Source organism: Anguilla anguilla, chromosome 2 (genome assembly GCF_013347855.1).
Source record: "Anguilla anguilla isolate fAngAng1 chromosome 2, fAngAng1.pri, whole genome shotgun sequence".
NCBI lineage: Eukaryota > Metazoa > Chordata > Actinopteri > Anguilliformes > Anguillidae > Anguilla > Anguilla anguilla.
This window is the reverse complement of record NC_049202.1, coordinates 46,466,390-46,481,976: the sequence shown is the minus strand read 5'-3', so window position 1 is coordinate 46,481,976 and position 15,587 is coordinate 46,466,390. Positions and strand designations below refer to the sequence as shown.

General features: G+C 46.1%; 1 protein-coding gene across 3 annotated transcripts in view; it reads right to left on the bottom strand.

Moving 5' to 3' along the window:
• LOC118220679 (protein tweety homolog 3-like) overlaps positions 1-15,587 on the bottom strand; it is a 69,838-nt gene that overhangs the window by 14,606 nt on the left and 39,645 nt on the right. For all 3 annotated transcript variants that reach the window (XM_035404742.1, XM_035404743.1, XM_035404744.1), the window contains exons 5-10: positions 14,989-15,084; positions 10,670-10,742; positions 8,267-8,342; positions 2,788-2,843; positions 1,217-1,309; positions 39-131 (exon numbers count right to left, since the gene is read on the bottom strand). In XM_035404742.1, coding sequence (XP_035260633.1) covers positions 39-131; positions 1,217-1,309; positions 2,788-2,843; positions 8,267-8,342; positions 10,670-10,742; positions 14,989-15,084 — 487 coding nt within the window. The remainder of the gene's footprint in view (positions 1-38; positions 132-1,216; positions 1,310-2,787; positions 2,844-8,266; positions 8,343-10,669; positions 10,743-14,988; positions 15,085-15,587) is intronic.

Here is a 15,587-nt window from a genome sequence, read left to right as displayed (position 1 = left end):
GAGCCCAAGTTTTGAGGGTGGAGACTCTGCTCACTCACCATGTGCAGGCTGCGGCAGTCCACCAGGGCGGTGAGCTGGTGCAGGCCGATCTCTGTGGTGTTCAGCACCCCCTGCATCTGCTCCAGATTCCCCTGGGACCAACAACACACACACTCTTAACTGGACACATTTCAGACCCTTCTCCCTGCTTTATTCAACACCAACTTCATGGAAAAAATGTCACATAATTCAATGTTGAATATAAACAAGCATTTTTTTTTTTTTTTTTTTTAAAGCAAAAGAAAAAGACAATACTTGCTACTATGACAACAGCTCACAGAAGCATTCTGGTGAAAGCCGCGCGCATACTGGCTGAATGAGTATCACTTTCAGTTCACTCCAGGTAACACTACGCTCCATTCTCCACTCTGAGCATTTCACAGGCCACCATTTTGAAAGGAGCAGAGGGGGAGACCAGGGGAGCTCCCGACACGGACAAACCGACCTGAGAATCGGAGAAGCGGACAAAAGCGCCCCATGGGAGCTTCCCATCAGAGAGACGAAACGGGCCTGAAAGAGCAGAAACCTGCGGAGCCCGGCTTTAAGAAAACCGGTTGACCGAGAGCCAAGTCCCGCCGCCTAGCCGATGTAAATGGCGCTCTTGTGACGCCGTCTAAATGTATTGTCGGGCCCGCCGCTTTGTCTCCGCGGACGAGGAACCGGTGGGGTGGGATGTCTGTCTCTCTTCTGCTAGGTCCCACAGACAACATTGCCGTTCATTGGCCTGGACGGCTGAAGAGACCAGCGGGAGGACAAAAAACCTCTATTCAGCTCTTTAGGAAGCTGAGATGCACAGGGCCATAGAGGGCCCGTATAAAAGGACCGTATGCACAGAACACAGCAGCAAGCTTTGGGCTCAGCGTGCTTTTGTCTCCAAATGGGCGTGCTTCTCCCCCTATTGGCATTCCACTGGTACTCACTGGACTGCGGGAAGTACAATAGTGATACTAACTCTATTGACTCCTAATCAGCTGAACTGACACGACATATAATGGACGTGTGAACTAGCGTTAAAATTCTGAAGAGGTCTTCCATAATATCCTTCAGAAAGGGTGCACCAGGAAAGACATGAACCTCCTCTTCTCTCTCACACACACTCTCGCATACAAACACAAGCAGTCACCTTCACGCACACACGCACACACACACACACACACACACACACCCGCACGCGCACCTTGGTCTCAGGATACTCCCGAATCGCAGAGCGCAGCAGCTCCGCCACGTCGTCCTGCATCTCCACCAGCGCTTTGTGACTCCCTGACAGCTTCTGAAAGATGTTTAGACCACATCCATCACGGTGGGGACAGCTATTAGGGACAGTCATTACAACAACTCAAGACATGCAAAAACGACAGCTTAACAAGTCATCACTCAACCCACTCAATACGAGGGACAACCAAAAAACAGAAGAACATGCCCTTCCACTTAGTAAACAAACCGGCACATGCTAGAGTGGCTTGCTCATCCTCACCCTGATGGACAGAGACGGCTCTTTTATCACTACCCGAGTGTAGACATGTCACCATTCTGTAGCCCGGAGGGAAATTTTGCATTATTCATTCACAGAAGGTATAAAAATGTTCGAGTAAAAGCTGGCTCAGGCTTAGCCCAAGACTCAGCCAAGTATTAAAAATAAACGGGGGGGGGGGGGGGGGGGGGAAGTCTAGTCCATTAAAAGTTAGCTGCGGCATGGTTTTATGATTTTTGAAACTCATTAATATTTTAGAAAAGGCCACTGGACTTATGTAACAGTCAAGTACCCTCACTAAATATTTTTGAATAAAAATCTATGGAAAGCTGCAGATTTCTGTTATTTGTCCATTGTTACCCAGGCTAAAGAATGGAATGACTTCAATAGCTCTTTTTTTGTCCACTTTGAGAGCATCAGAACCATGTGGAACCAGCTGAGTAGTGCTGAGAGCATTACAAAGTCCTGGTGTCATATTGTAATATATTTTGATTGAAATTACAGTATTATCCCCTTAAGAAGCACCAATGAAACAACAGCACTTGACAAAATGTAATTTAAGATTGCCAATGTGTCCATTTCATTGTACACTGTTAGACCTATAACTAACAGCATGTGGCGTGACTGGGAACACTACAAATGCCCACCCAGGCTGTTATATACCACTGCGGGGAATTCAGAGCTAGTGTCTGTTCTCATCCAATGCACGCATGTAAGAATGCCAGCTTGCCCACATCTTCTTCGAATGAAAGGCTCACATGTGCGAGCCTTGAAGGTTTGAAAGAAAGAAAGAAAGCTGCAGCTAATTTTGTACTTTCTGGATGTGTCAGAATGTGCCCACGCTGCCGGGACGTAGACTGTAATTAGCATTAGTCCCCACACTCAGAGCGCAAGCCTCCGTGATGAAGCGTGTACACATTACACGTGGGACTGCCCTCTATTACCTCTGATCCATTTGGCAACCTCATCCACGGTCTAAAAATGCAATTCAATTACACCTCTAGTGGAATAATTACTACAGTAGGCGAGGGGCGTCACTGATTTACTATTCACTTCTAACATACAGTTGCTGCATGGGAAAGTGGACATATAAAATGCACTGTAAGAAAAAATGCACAAATTCCATTTAGATAACAATAAAACAAAAGTAACATTGCCCATATGCACATGCTAACATTTTAGCACAGATTTAATTGCAGTAAACTGAAAGTCTATCCAAATGAGTGCCTCCACAGGTCACATAATATGCTGGGAGGGGCTAGAAGAGACCAACCTACCTGCTGAAATGGGTTAGTCTGTGTCACGCCGCACTTCAGATAGTACTGCAGGATAGCTGGGGAGCACAAAGCAGAACACATTAAGCTGTTTGACCCCACCGATCTTTTTAAACTGAACCTCCTCAGCAAACGAACATGTTTTAGAACGAGCTAACCAGAACCACTTTCAGTAATAGTCTGGCAAACGTTGGTGTTAAAGAGTACTGGGTTGTCCACTTCATTTTGCTATTTAAACAGTGTTTGGTAAAGGGTGGCCTACCATGAGCCCACAAGCTCACCTCACATTGCAGATGCGAACGTCAACAACATTGGTTGTTTTGAATTCTTATGCGATCAATTCCTTTCTCCCACAGTTGGTTTTAATGTATTCAGCAGGCAAAGCGAATGTCAGAGCAGGGAGACCTCAGTGAGAAAGACCTGGAGCGTTGCCAGGCTTCAGGAAGGTTTTGCGCTGTTTGTCCTATTCTTTCCTCCTTCCCCCGACAGACCCTCCTTTAGAAGCACACTCAGGAGAAATGCAATCTGCAGGACTGCAGACAGAGGAGCACAGAGGAGCGTGCCCTGTGCAGTCTTCCACCAGAGACACTGCGTCCCTGAAACTCCTGCGTCCTTCTGCCATTCTGGGCAGCTACTCTGCCTGTGCTCAATCATCTGCAGGGCATGAGCACCTGGTATTATTTAATATGCAGGAATTGAAGTATAAACAGACAAAAAAAGACAATTACATTACATTACATTAATTTAGCAGACGCTGTCATCCAAAGCGACGTACAAAAGTGCATATCATGGTCATTGGAACAACCACAAAACACAGGTTCAATAAGGTACAATTAGAGATAGCAGCACGGAATACGTTTAAATAAACAATGAGGTAGACTCTGCTGTGACCTCTGTGGGCTCCATTCATGGAATCCTTCAGTTATATGAAATTAGAGAAATGCAACAGTTTGTTCTACTATGCATCCTCTTTGATAAAGAGCGTCCACATAACACGTCACAGAACGCAGATAGAACACGCAGCCCGAGCCTTGAACCGCAGGGCGGTGACGCGTGTTGACTTCTAAAACCTACTCTGAAGCACGTTGAACGCCGTGCGGTTCCTTTGACCGAGGCAGAGCGACTGCTCTCGCTGGTACCACGCTGACCTGACGGAGGGCATCTATAATTCATTAACCTTGGGCTCGCCGACATCTGCCAGGGCTCTGTTCCCAGCAGCCCACAGCTCAGAGCCGCGCCCAGCAGATGTCAGGCCCTGGATTTTGGTTAAGCAGACTGTGCAGTGTCACACAGTCTGGCTCAGGGGTGTTCCACTGAGCTGACGCCACCATCAATCCAGCCCTGGCTCTACAGAGGGTGAATAATCATCATTAGAACTGATTAGGGTGCAATCGATGAATGCCAATTAGCTGGCACACTCAAAACCGAAGAGCTGACAGGCACACATGCATGCACAATAAAAAAAGATCACCCCGGTCCTCATTTCAGAAGAAACAAATGGTGCCTGAAGAGCAATCTTCTCCAATCCTAGCTAATGTGTAGCGTTATATTTCTCAGAGGAATCCCTGCACCGTCCCACCACACTAAATCACATCATTAAAAGAAGGGAACTAACCGCACACAGGCACTCACATGCACCTACGCACGCACGCACGCACGCACACCTCAATGCAAGCAAATACCCTGAGAGATATTTATGAGAACGACTTTGAAAGTCGAAACGGCACATTAAACAGGCTTTACTGAGAGGCACCTTTTAACTCCACAAAGTCAGTCAGAGCAACACCACAGCGTGTGAAGGCCGTCTCCAATCGCTAATCACGTTGCCATTAAGAAGCAACCAGGAACTTAGTAGCTGAAACACACGCACACACACCATGCAGCAGCCCTGTCTATGATAGCACGCAGCGAGAGAAGGCGTATTCCTTTCTAAATGCAGTCCACTGCATGCCGTACCGCCTCAGCAGGCAAACGGAGCAGGACGGCAAACCCGCGCCGGTGCCCGAGCCGAAGCGGCAGCTTGTGAAGCCCATTTAGGGAGAGCGGTTCCCTCGGCCCGGCCCGGCTACAGAAGAGCCATTTCACGTGCCCCCCCCGTCCCCCACACGCTCAATAAACAGGAGTAATCAAGCCGCTGACGAGGGAAATGAACTGCCCGTTCGTTTACATCCGCGGACGGTTGTATACAATACGCCAGATCGGGGCTTATTATTTTATCGCTTGTATTAGCACTTAGCACATAACGCGTGAAATGACAGGCTCATCACTGGCACTTGTGGGGGCTAATTAGCAGCGGTGTTCAGGGGGCTCGGAACACCCGCAATAAAAAAGGAAGGGCCGGGGACGAGCCTCGGCAGCAGCGGGGGGAAATAAATAAATCCGTAACGGTTACCGTGGGATCCTGAGCGGGCCGGGGGGATAAGGGCCGTGACAAATGCTGCGCTCGTTCAGCCCTGGAGAGGTGATTACGATCGCGCCGGAGAACTAGGCCATTTAAAATAATTTACAGAGCGGCTGACATAGCCATGGTACAGAGCGGCAGCGTAAAAATATGCAAGCTTTGCCTTCTGCGGGAAAAGAAAAAAAAAAGGGGGGGGGGGAAGAAGAGAGGCTTCAATAAAATCTTTTCAAGATCAATAATCTCTTGAAGAGGGGCCTGTCCTGTGACTCCTCTCAGGCAGCGCTGCACTCAGTGCCGACGGGAGGGCCCGGACCGAGACCGACAGAGATAAAAGCCATGAAAGAGGTGACCTTTCATGAGCTCCCGTGCGCAGAAAGGGACCTGGCTCAAAAGGGAGAGGAGGGACGGCCCCCCCATTTTGTCTTTTTAGAAAGGATGACATTCCATGTTACACATACTAATTCCATCAGGGACAGCACCAAACACACTCGATTCCCCCTGCCTCTTCCTGGTCAAGCCGTGACACCACCGTTGTGCGTGACCATCCGTAAGAACGCAGCGGTGGCCATCCCATCACATTCTCAGTACCCATAGACTGCCGTCTTTAAGCATTTGTTCCTGTGTAATGGGACATTTACACATTGCTCTTTTCTGAATAGACTCCTAATAAACAGCGTAGGAACATATTCTACTGGGTACATGTTCAGAGGACAGTGGAGAGCTTTACAATCTCACAAACACAAACACGCTTACAGTCATTCGCTGGCAGCTCCGCCTCCCACTGCTGCCTCTCCGCCCACCAGCGAGAGATGCGGAGCAGAGCACACATGCACATATTGTGTGGGGGGAACTGAAGGCACTGTGAAGACGTGAAAATGCTCATAGTTCAAATGACTCATGCTGTTAGAGTTGAACTGCCTCTGATTGAAGGCTTGAAAGAAAATGGCTGAGGACCACCTCGTTTCCTCAACAGTCATTTCCTCAGCAGTGTGAAATTCTGCTAGTGCTGTAGGTCTCTGACATGCTTCAGCTCTGACATCTCCCATAAGAATCCCAAACTATAAACCAGAGCCACAAGCTCTCTGGGTTGGCATTTAATGACCATGGAACAAAATAATAAAATGCCATTTGAGAGCACATAAATACATCAGATAATATCCTACCCCATGAAGGCCATTTACCCAAAACATTTTTTGGCAAATTTTTTTAATTATTCATTTTCCCATGAGCACTATTTACCACCTCTGTGAACATGGCGCCAAGCCTTAAAAAGTAAAATAAATAAATAAATAAATAAATAAATAAATAAAATAAAAAAAATAAAAAATCTAATCCAGATAAATAATCCATGAGATTTTGGGTAATGGAATGATCCTGTAAAAACTGTTTCCATAAAGCCTCTAATCTAAATTAAAAAAGCAAAGAAAAACACACACACACACAAACAAACAGGAATATTACATACTAATAATAACATCAGATAATAAGATTGGATTAAGACGCATTAGACATTGGTTCCAGTTGTTAGGTTAAGGACAATAAAAGTGCCAGAGTTATATATGTGTGTATGAGAGGTGAAGACCAATGACTAACAGGAGGGAAACAGCAAAGAAAGAGAGGTCAAAGGCTACAAGACCTCCACCCTCCAGCTCCTGACCTTTACAATGATTCAGTACAATAACACCTCCTGCTTCTTTTCTAGCAAAGACATCTAGTAGCGCTGCGGTTTGAAACGAGAACCAATGTGTATTTTCTCCTCAATGAACAACTGAAGGGCAAAGGCCACAAAAGCGTCGAACCGGTTTAAACCAGTCTGAGACCCAGTGAATTTCACCACAGGGGAAGTGGATGGTATGAGAACAGTTTCCTACAGCCAGACGGAGTGAAGGTCAGAGAGCGATGGGCATTAAGCAAGAGCACCGCAGAGCGCCGCTCGAGCTCCGCCCCCTTCCCCTGCCCCGCCCCGCCCTGCCCCTCCCCCCCTCTCATCCGTGGGTTTTACGTGCATTGTGTGTTCTGCCCCCTGGGCTCTGTCTTCTCCAATCTTTCAGCCCATAACAGGAGCAGATTGTCCAATTACCCCCGAGGCGAGTCAGGGCAACCTCCAGTGCCGCATAAACGCGCGCGCGCGCCTGCCCAGCTCCCGCCCGGCTCGAACCTCGGCAGCGGCAGGTGAACTTTAAAGAGCCGCGTGAGGAGCAGAGAGCGAGCCGTGGCCATGCGCAAAAACGACACGCTGCGTTTTACGGGCAGCAAAATGGCTCCTCTGGGTCAGACACAGGGATGACTGCGTGGAGCTCCAGCTTCCTTCCCCTCGCTTTCTGCTTCATTAGGGTCAATGTGCTTCTCTGTCCGAGGCCAACAGCAGCAGGAAAGGGATACATCACGGGGTATAATCAAAACAAAATGCACCGTCTGGGTGGAATATTACCTCTGGCCATAAAAGCCCAGTCGTTTTATCTTAAGAATCCATTTTCCAGCCGTTTCGAGCCAAGGAGATAACTGCAGCCTTTCGATATTAATTAAATGCCACATAAGAATGCGTTTCTAAGGATTATCCAGGGCTTCACAAGCGACCGCAAGCCATGAAAGTCAGGAAATTCAAAGCTCAAGTAAATGCTAATTTTTTCCAAAAGACGTGATTTTTTTCTTCAGTTCCCCTTTTTTCCGCAAGCGTGTGTCGGATGTTGCAAAACAAAATTCCAGGCAGCAGAGGGCTGACTCTATTCCCGTATGTGGAGCCAGCGCATGCCCCTGGGCCTGGAGAGAAAAGCAGACGGTGCTGGCCATCTGCAGGGCCCATTCAGACAGACATCGCCTGTCAAGGCCTTATCGTTTCTCAGACAGCCAATGCCCACTGGACAAAAATATAAGGCTTTTCAAGCACTGGCCTACTGTGAACAAAGCATCCTGCACAAACAGCTGGATTCAGAACATCACAAAGAAAGTCTCAAAAAAGTGCACTGGCCAACAGAGGGCAGGAATTGAGACGCCTACAGGGACAGAGTCTGATGAGTCGTGAAGGCTGTTGGTCAATACTCGCTAATCGACGGGGGCCGCTCTGGCAAATGGGCTCCTTACCTTTATCGATCACGCCGTTCTCCTCCGTCACTTTGGCGATGTACACTTCAGGGGTGATGCAGAAGTCACTGGAGGTCTGCAGGATGAACACAAGGAACGTCCACATTGGTTAAAAGCTTTCAGAGCTAACTGCACTAACCAATTAAAACAACGGAAAGCCCGTGCAGAGCAGAAACACAGCTGTGAAACGGGTCCAGACTGAGGTCGATGATAAACTGTAACGGCGATGGTGAAGAGCGTCCTTGAGGTCAAAGTGGGCAGAGAGAACTTATGCTAAGAGCTGGCTGTGGTGGGAGGGGGGCAGGGGAGAGGGCGTCCATCTGGAATTCAGACACGAATAATGAACTCTGACAGAGAGCAGGCAGTGGATTTACATTAACGAAAGGAAGAGAAAATCTGAGAGAGAGAGAGAATAACAAGCCTGACAGCTCTTTCGGACTGACATAACATTACAGTCTCCTTCAGAAGCCAGCACGGGGAAGGAGAACTGAACCGAACGCTGGAAATAAACCCAAGCCTGCAGTATGTACTTCAAGCGCTTCGCACAGGCAAAGCGCCGAGCATCTTATTATGGAAGGCATTACATCACTCTTGGCTCGCTGGAGCAGCAGTGAGAGAGAGCACACTGCCTGTTATCTCCTGTGGTGCGTCACCTGACGGCTGCTGCTGGCTGGATTCGCACAGAGCCCAGATATCACCACAGGTCCTTCAGGACAGCAGAACAAACCCCACCCCGCAGTCTGCTTGCACAGGCAGGCCTCTCTTCCACACCTCACCCTGCCCCCTAACTGAGCTAGCCTGCTCACTGCTCCTAGTCAGTGGAGCTCACCTCACATTCTGCACTTCCACAGTAAATGTGTGTCAGAATTTAGGGTCTGCTGACATAATCCAGGAAATTTCATAGATGGAAAGAAATGTTCGTAATTTTTTTAAATTAAACAAGCCTTCAGTCCACTTAAAGAATCAAAAACAATTCAGCCGTCTGCACATTACTATGCATTTAAATTCCTTCAATATGTGATATGAAATATTAAATAGATATTAAATCCCATACTTATGTGTTGTTTACAATACAAGTCTTATTGTACAATACCCCATTGCTCAGAGACCATTGTTTTATGTAGCTAGAGAAAAAAATGATGCAGCACAATCAATTGTTATCCTTGTAAACACGAGTAAGCCATTAAATATCTGACACAGACAGGGGATGCATAAAAATAGTTGCCAGCGTTTCTGCAATGATCAGAACATAACCGGTCCATTCTGGTAATTGTGCGTGCGTGTGTTTGGGGGGGGGGGGTGGTGGCGGGTGGACTGAATAGCAGCATGGTCAGGATTTAATTACATTTTAAAACGGTGGCCATTACAAAACCTGATTAATTTTGCAAAACATTTGAATGTTTAAATGGTATGAGTCACTAATAGCCCTAATGTGTACATACACATGACTGGCACACTAACAGGGGTAACATTTTGCTCAACAGTGACGAACCAGAGCCAGCATTCAATCCTTAACGTTCGGTCTGATACGGGCAGGCAGAATGACAAGTAGTTTCTTGTCTGTCATAATGAAGAATGGCTTTCATTTTTATCTCCTTAGCAGTTCCCAGAATGCCCTGCTCCTCCTTTTCCAGATTCACCATTTGAGCGGCGCCACACCTGCCAGCGATGATCTGCATGAACATCAACGCTCTACCCGTCAGAATGCAAATGACCCTTAATGACAGCCATGAAATGACTCAGAAGGCAGACTGAGTACCTAATGGCACATAAACCAGAGGGAAAGGCACTGAGAGAAGAGCGGGAATGACCCGGTGCTGGCATGTTCATTACCATCAGGCTGGCTAGGCTACGCCGCGCCAGAGAGCAGGCAGGTAGAGTCTGTGGCTGCTCCGGCTCTCCAGTAAATCTTTCTCCGGGGTCCTGGAGCTCAGACAGGAGTGAATTGAGGGGGCCTTGCTCTGCTGCCCATTAGGCCGTATCCCAGCTGCCCGTTCCCTCACAAATTGGGCCACCTGGACAGCTACCAGGGAGGCACAACTTGGCGCCATAAATTCCAGTGACATAGCACTCTGGCTCTGCTCTGCCCCGGTTATCTGGGCAATGGGCTATTTATAATTTTTTGGCCAGTAAATTCCTGGCTGCCGAGCGAGAGGTCCAGAGAGTCTGCTACACAACAGCTGATATAACAACGATGCACACCTGCAGTGCCTGGGCAGGCTCTCTCAGTGGATCGCTGAACACAAGTCTGCGCCAAAGGATCAGGGGTAAGGAGTCAATTACGGAGGTACTGATCTGTCTGAGGACGTGCCTACTGTTACGTATCGTAACCCAAAACAAAACGGCTAAAAGCAGTTTGAAGAGCACCTCCCGTAAGCAAGGCGTTTCCGTGGAGATACTCACCGCGGCAACAGCCAGCTCCAGGCCCAGGGACCCCCAGCTGATGATGAGCGTGAAGACGCCCAGTAAACAGACGCTGCAGAGGAGGAAAGAAAGAGAAGAGGATGAAGGGGTCAGGAGACTGGGGACAGAGAGACCTTCTCACACGGGCCGAAACTGCTGCTTGTGCATGATGGCTGGGAGACGGGTTGGCAGTGGAGGGGAATTCACTCAGAGAAGTCAGTGATGAAGTGAAGGACTGCGCCCTCCACACAGAAAGCAATTACTGCTCTTCAGCCCACGGGCACCTGCAGCAAACCTTTCCTCTCATCCAAAGGAAACAGGATTTTTACGGCTAAAATAAAAACGCTGTAAAGGTCCCACCGATCCAGAAAGCCTGACCCATTAAGACAATAACAATTTAAAACTAATGAGCAGATGATGTGCCTTCTACCTAACAACAATAATGTTTCTTCTACCCAAAAACCTGTGTGTCCTCGACAGTAATGATGCACAATTCCCAAGACCAGTTTCTGGCTGAAAGAGAATCACAGAAGCCATCATCAGTTATTCTCCACCAATGAGCTGTGAAGCTGGGACAGCTGGGACTAGCCTAACAATATCAGAGTGCCTGCAGCACCTTCAAATTTCCTCCAGAAAGGAGCTTTTTGGGTTTTTATACCGAAATATCTGGTTCCGTTTTTACTCTATTATTACTCATGCCTTTTTCTTAAACTGATTATGCAAGAAGAAAACAGCACTTGCAGGCTTAACGGCTGCTAAAAATGTCTTTTTATGGGTCACCCCAAATCATGGTTTGCTTACTACAGGAATACTACTCATACAGAGTGCTCAGAGGCCAAAAGCTCTACTGTTACTTCCTGGGACACCATACTCCATGTATGTGCATCTCATTTAGCCTATGACAATGTGACAAGGCACTCGTGAGTTCATACCAATACTGCAGCTACATACAATTGTATTTCTATTATAATAACTCTATGAAGAGGTAATAGTTGAAGAAAGTGAACTGTGAAGGATGTCTAGTCTATTTTCGTAATCTTTCGATAAATACATGCTGACAGCTTAAACGATATTTTTGTGCACTTTTGTTTTGTTCTTTTGTTCCCCTTGGATTATTGAAGCTTTGGTTCTGTGTTCTTGAAAATGTTAAATAAAAAACCGATCACGAAAAGAAAGGAGCTTCTTGCTTATAAATTCTGAGATGCCATCCGCATTCCTGTTTAGACAACTGCCCACACAAGCTCCAGACATTTGCCACATGCTGGCAGCTGTAAAAACAGAGAGGTAGGCTGCTGAGTAGCTCACTCGGTAAAAGCGGCTGCTTGCGGCGCATGAGCGAGCCCCACAGTCTCGGATCGAACCCAACACGTGCCAGTGACTGAGGCCAGCAGCTCTGCAGGAGCGGTTCACAGTTGGCTTCGTGTTGGGATATATGGGAGGGATTCAGACAGTGAGCATAGCAGTGTTCGTTGCTCGAGCGTGCCCTGTGGCCATCTGGGCGGCTGTGGCTTTCTCCCTATGCATGCTAGGGTTGTCACAATATCCATATCCTGTGTTCATATGGTCAATATTCTTTTAAGAAGTATGGCGATAATCAATATTACAGTTTTTCATTTTTAATTATGATAACGTGAGCAGAAGTAATTGCCACGTGTGGTCGGGTAGCATCATTGATCTTGAATTGCACTAGTCTTAGTTGGTTACAATATGATCAACTGCAAACAATGAATCAGACCGGAATCTTGAGTTAAATAAGCCATTTCTTTTAAATAACAATCCTTTTAAAAAAAGATTCCTACAAAATAAGCTTAAATAAATAAAAACCAAAATGAACAAATAAATCTGAACAAAATAAAAACAAGTCAGACAATTAAAACACATTATTAAGAGCATAATTAAGAGCATTTAAATGAGATCACATTAAATCTAATCAAATAAATTACACTCTCAAATTAGAATTTCTCCAGGCTTAAGGCTAACTACTTTGATATTTTCTGTGTTGCATCTTGTTTTATGCATTGTTAGCAAATAAAATTAGCATATTAACCCTCTCCGGTTTTAGGAGGTTATGAAAAGAAGTGGCAATGTTCCCTGTGGTGCTGAACACTCACTCCGATGGTGTACTAGTGGCACAAATGGGCCTACTAAAGTAGGCTACTTCCTTTCACCGTCTTGCTACTTCGCCACCAAATGAGAAGATCCTCTTCTCCAACAATTACCAAGGATAAGATTGCTCTTTAGATAGGCTAATTAGCACCGTTAATAAATTAACCAGCTTATTAAAAAGAGAAGCAACAACTGAATATTAAAAACAAACCATCTGTCTTTTCAAATCAGGTGGAACACAGCACCCGTGGTAATGCAGATATTCAGATTTTGAAATATTAACTCACCTATTAAAAAGCATTTATGTATTTATTTTATCCTAATAATAATATTAATAATTTAAAATATCATAGCTATAGACAATCATATCTCAATATCTTCAAATAATATATGATATTACTGGATATCGTGACAACCCTTGCGCACGTGTATGATTGGGTCTCCACAAACCCGTAATAGCCCACTGAGCTATAAGTTCCATTTGTGGAGTCTCCAGAGAATCTCTGTTCCCCCCCCCCCCCCCCCCAGACAAATTAGGATAATAGGGCTACAAACCCAGGATGGCTCAGCCCTCCATCTGTCTCCTGAGCAAGACTGAATTATGACTGCTATCGGAACAGTGGATTAGTGAAAAGAGCTATGTTTCAAAGCATGCAGGATTTCCCTGACATCACTTTCCCTAGATTATGTGGAAAACAATGATCTCATAAGCAACACGATAACAAACAAGGGTGCTAAATAGACGCCAAAAAGACGTCAGCTTGCCTGTCTTGGGACAACTGCCCATCAGATAATATACTTTTCTGTTGCAGTCTCTCTAAACACCAGATTGGAGGACCTTGGGAAGCTTACTGCAGGTTTAAGCCCACTGCGAGGAGCTGTGAGGAAGAAGCGCTTGATGAAGTACGACAAGCCTTGCGTAACTGCCTCAACAGCAGGGCACCGTGCATCATAGACACAATTTGAGAAGGAAGAACAAAGCCATTCATGGAAAGAACTGTAGCAGGCACAGATAATGCAAACTTAGGCAGGCAAACAGAAGCATGCTCACATTTAACTCTATTTTTAGTGTAACCTAAGCAGCAGCTGCACTGGAGATTCAGGCTCAGTGATAAGCAAAGATATCGCAGTGATTAGCGTATTGCTCAAGATGCTCCAGTTCCAACTGGCAGTCTGTAGCCCCTCATCACTCCCCACTGCAGAGTGGGGGTCAAAAAGCCTCATCTCTGAGGTAATACAGCCAAGCTGAAATTAAACATCTTGTGAACACCCACACCCATGCACCAAATGTGCTGTGAAAAGAGATTAGGCAAATCTGATTCACAACAAACTTTATGCTAAACATGAGTCACCAAGCTGAGCTTCTGTGACTACTTCTCATTTGTCATCTGTCACGAAGAGAGTAATGAGTCTCCCGTCTCCTACATGTCCACAGCGTTAGAATGTGCAAACACAGTCTCACTCTCTCTAGTCAATCTACCTATGTTTTATACATACCACATTACATATTATATTCACATGTACACCATATATGCATGCATACACATGTAGCAGCAGTGAGAAATCCAAGAGAGAAATGTTGACCTGCCTGTCTCTTGCTCTCATATGCACCCACACAGATACACCCACACAGATACATCCACACAAACACACCCACACACACATGCATCTAAACACACCCACACACCATATAAACATGCATCTGCGCACACACCCACACACACGCCCATGCTTACAAACACAAAAACACACAATGCATACACACACAAACTCCCATTTTGCTCTCTTCACCCACAACCTCGGTATTAAAAAGAATGAATAATAAAGGCATATATCGAAATTTCAAATACCAACTTTGATCACCCAGAACATTATTACTATACTGGCCAAGGACGTGCAAGGGACTGTGAGTTTGTGACAGAATTTTAATTTCAAAAGCTTTAAAAACATGCCTGTGCACATACAGAACCCAAGGGAGACTGAAGTCTGAAATTAGGACTCACTGAGGGACTACGAGACACTGCACTCTAATCCACAAACTCCAAACTACTCTTCCTTATTTGTTAAACTGACTTTTACCATCATGAGCACATGACAAATGTGGGGGGCGGGGGATTCTTGTGACATAAAAGCACATATTAACTTGATAGTTGCACCTAGTTCTGGAGAGTGGAGACTGTCCCACTTGCACAGAATGACATGTGTGAACTCACCCAATGAGGGTTCCCTTGGAGTTGCGAATGAGGCCAAAAAGCACCAGCAGGCAGATGAGGACGTCGAACAGCAGGAGGCCCAAATATGCCAGCCACCTGAGGGGACACATCAACAAAACTGAAGTCTCTTCTGCGCACTCCACTCCACCTCTACGCTGCAGGCCCATATTCAGTGCACTTCAACACATCAGCATTTGTTATGCACACGCTTAAAGGGTTAAAGTTTAAACAAGCTCAAGAAGCAATGAAAAAGCTCCATTTATTCAACAAAGCTCATCTGTAATCTGTTAACACTGGCTTGTCATTCATTGGCTGACACATGACACAGATTGTACACATGACCTTATTACCTAACATAACACGTTTTAACAAATTGAACTTGCTACAGGAACCACCTGCAGAGAGAGCACTTCCATCATTCAGATTCTCCTTTAAATGTCTAACATTTCCATTACCGCCCAGCACTGGGGAATTGAGGAACTTTCCTGAGAAAACAGACTTGGCTCTCAAAACTTTAAATCGCCCCTTCACCCCTTGACCCCCAACATTGCATTCCTGGTATAACATTTCTGAAATTTTAAAGGAAACAGTGGAATAGT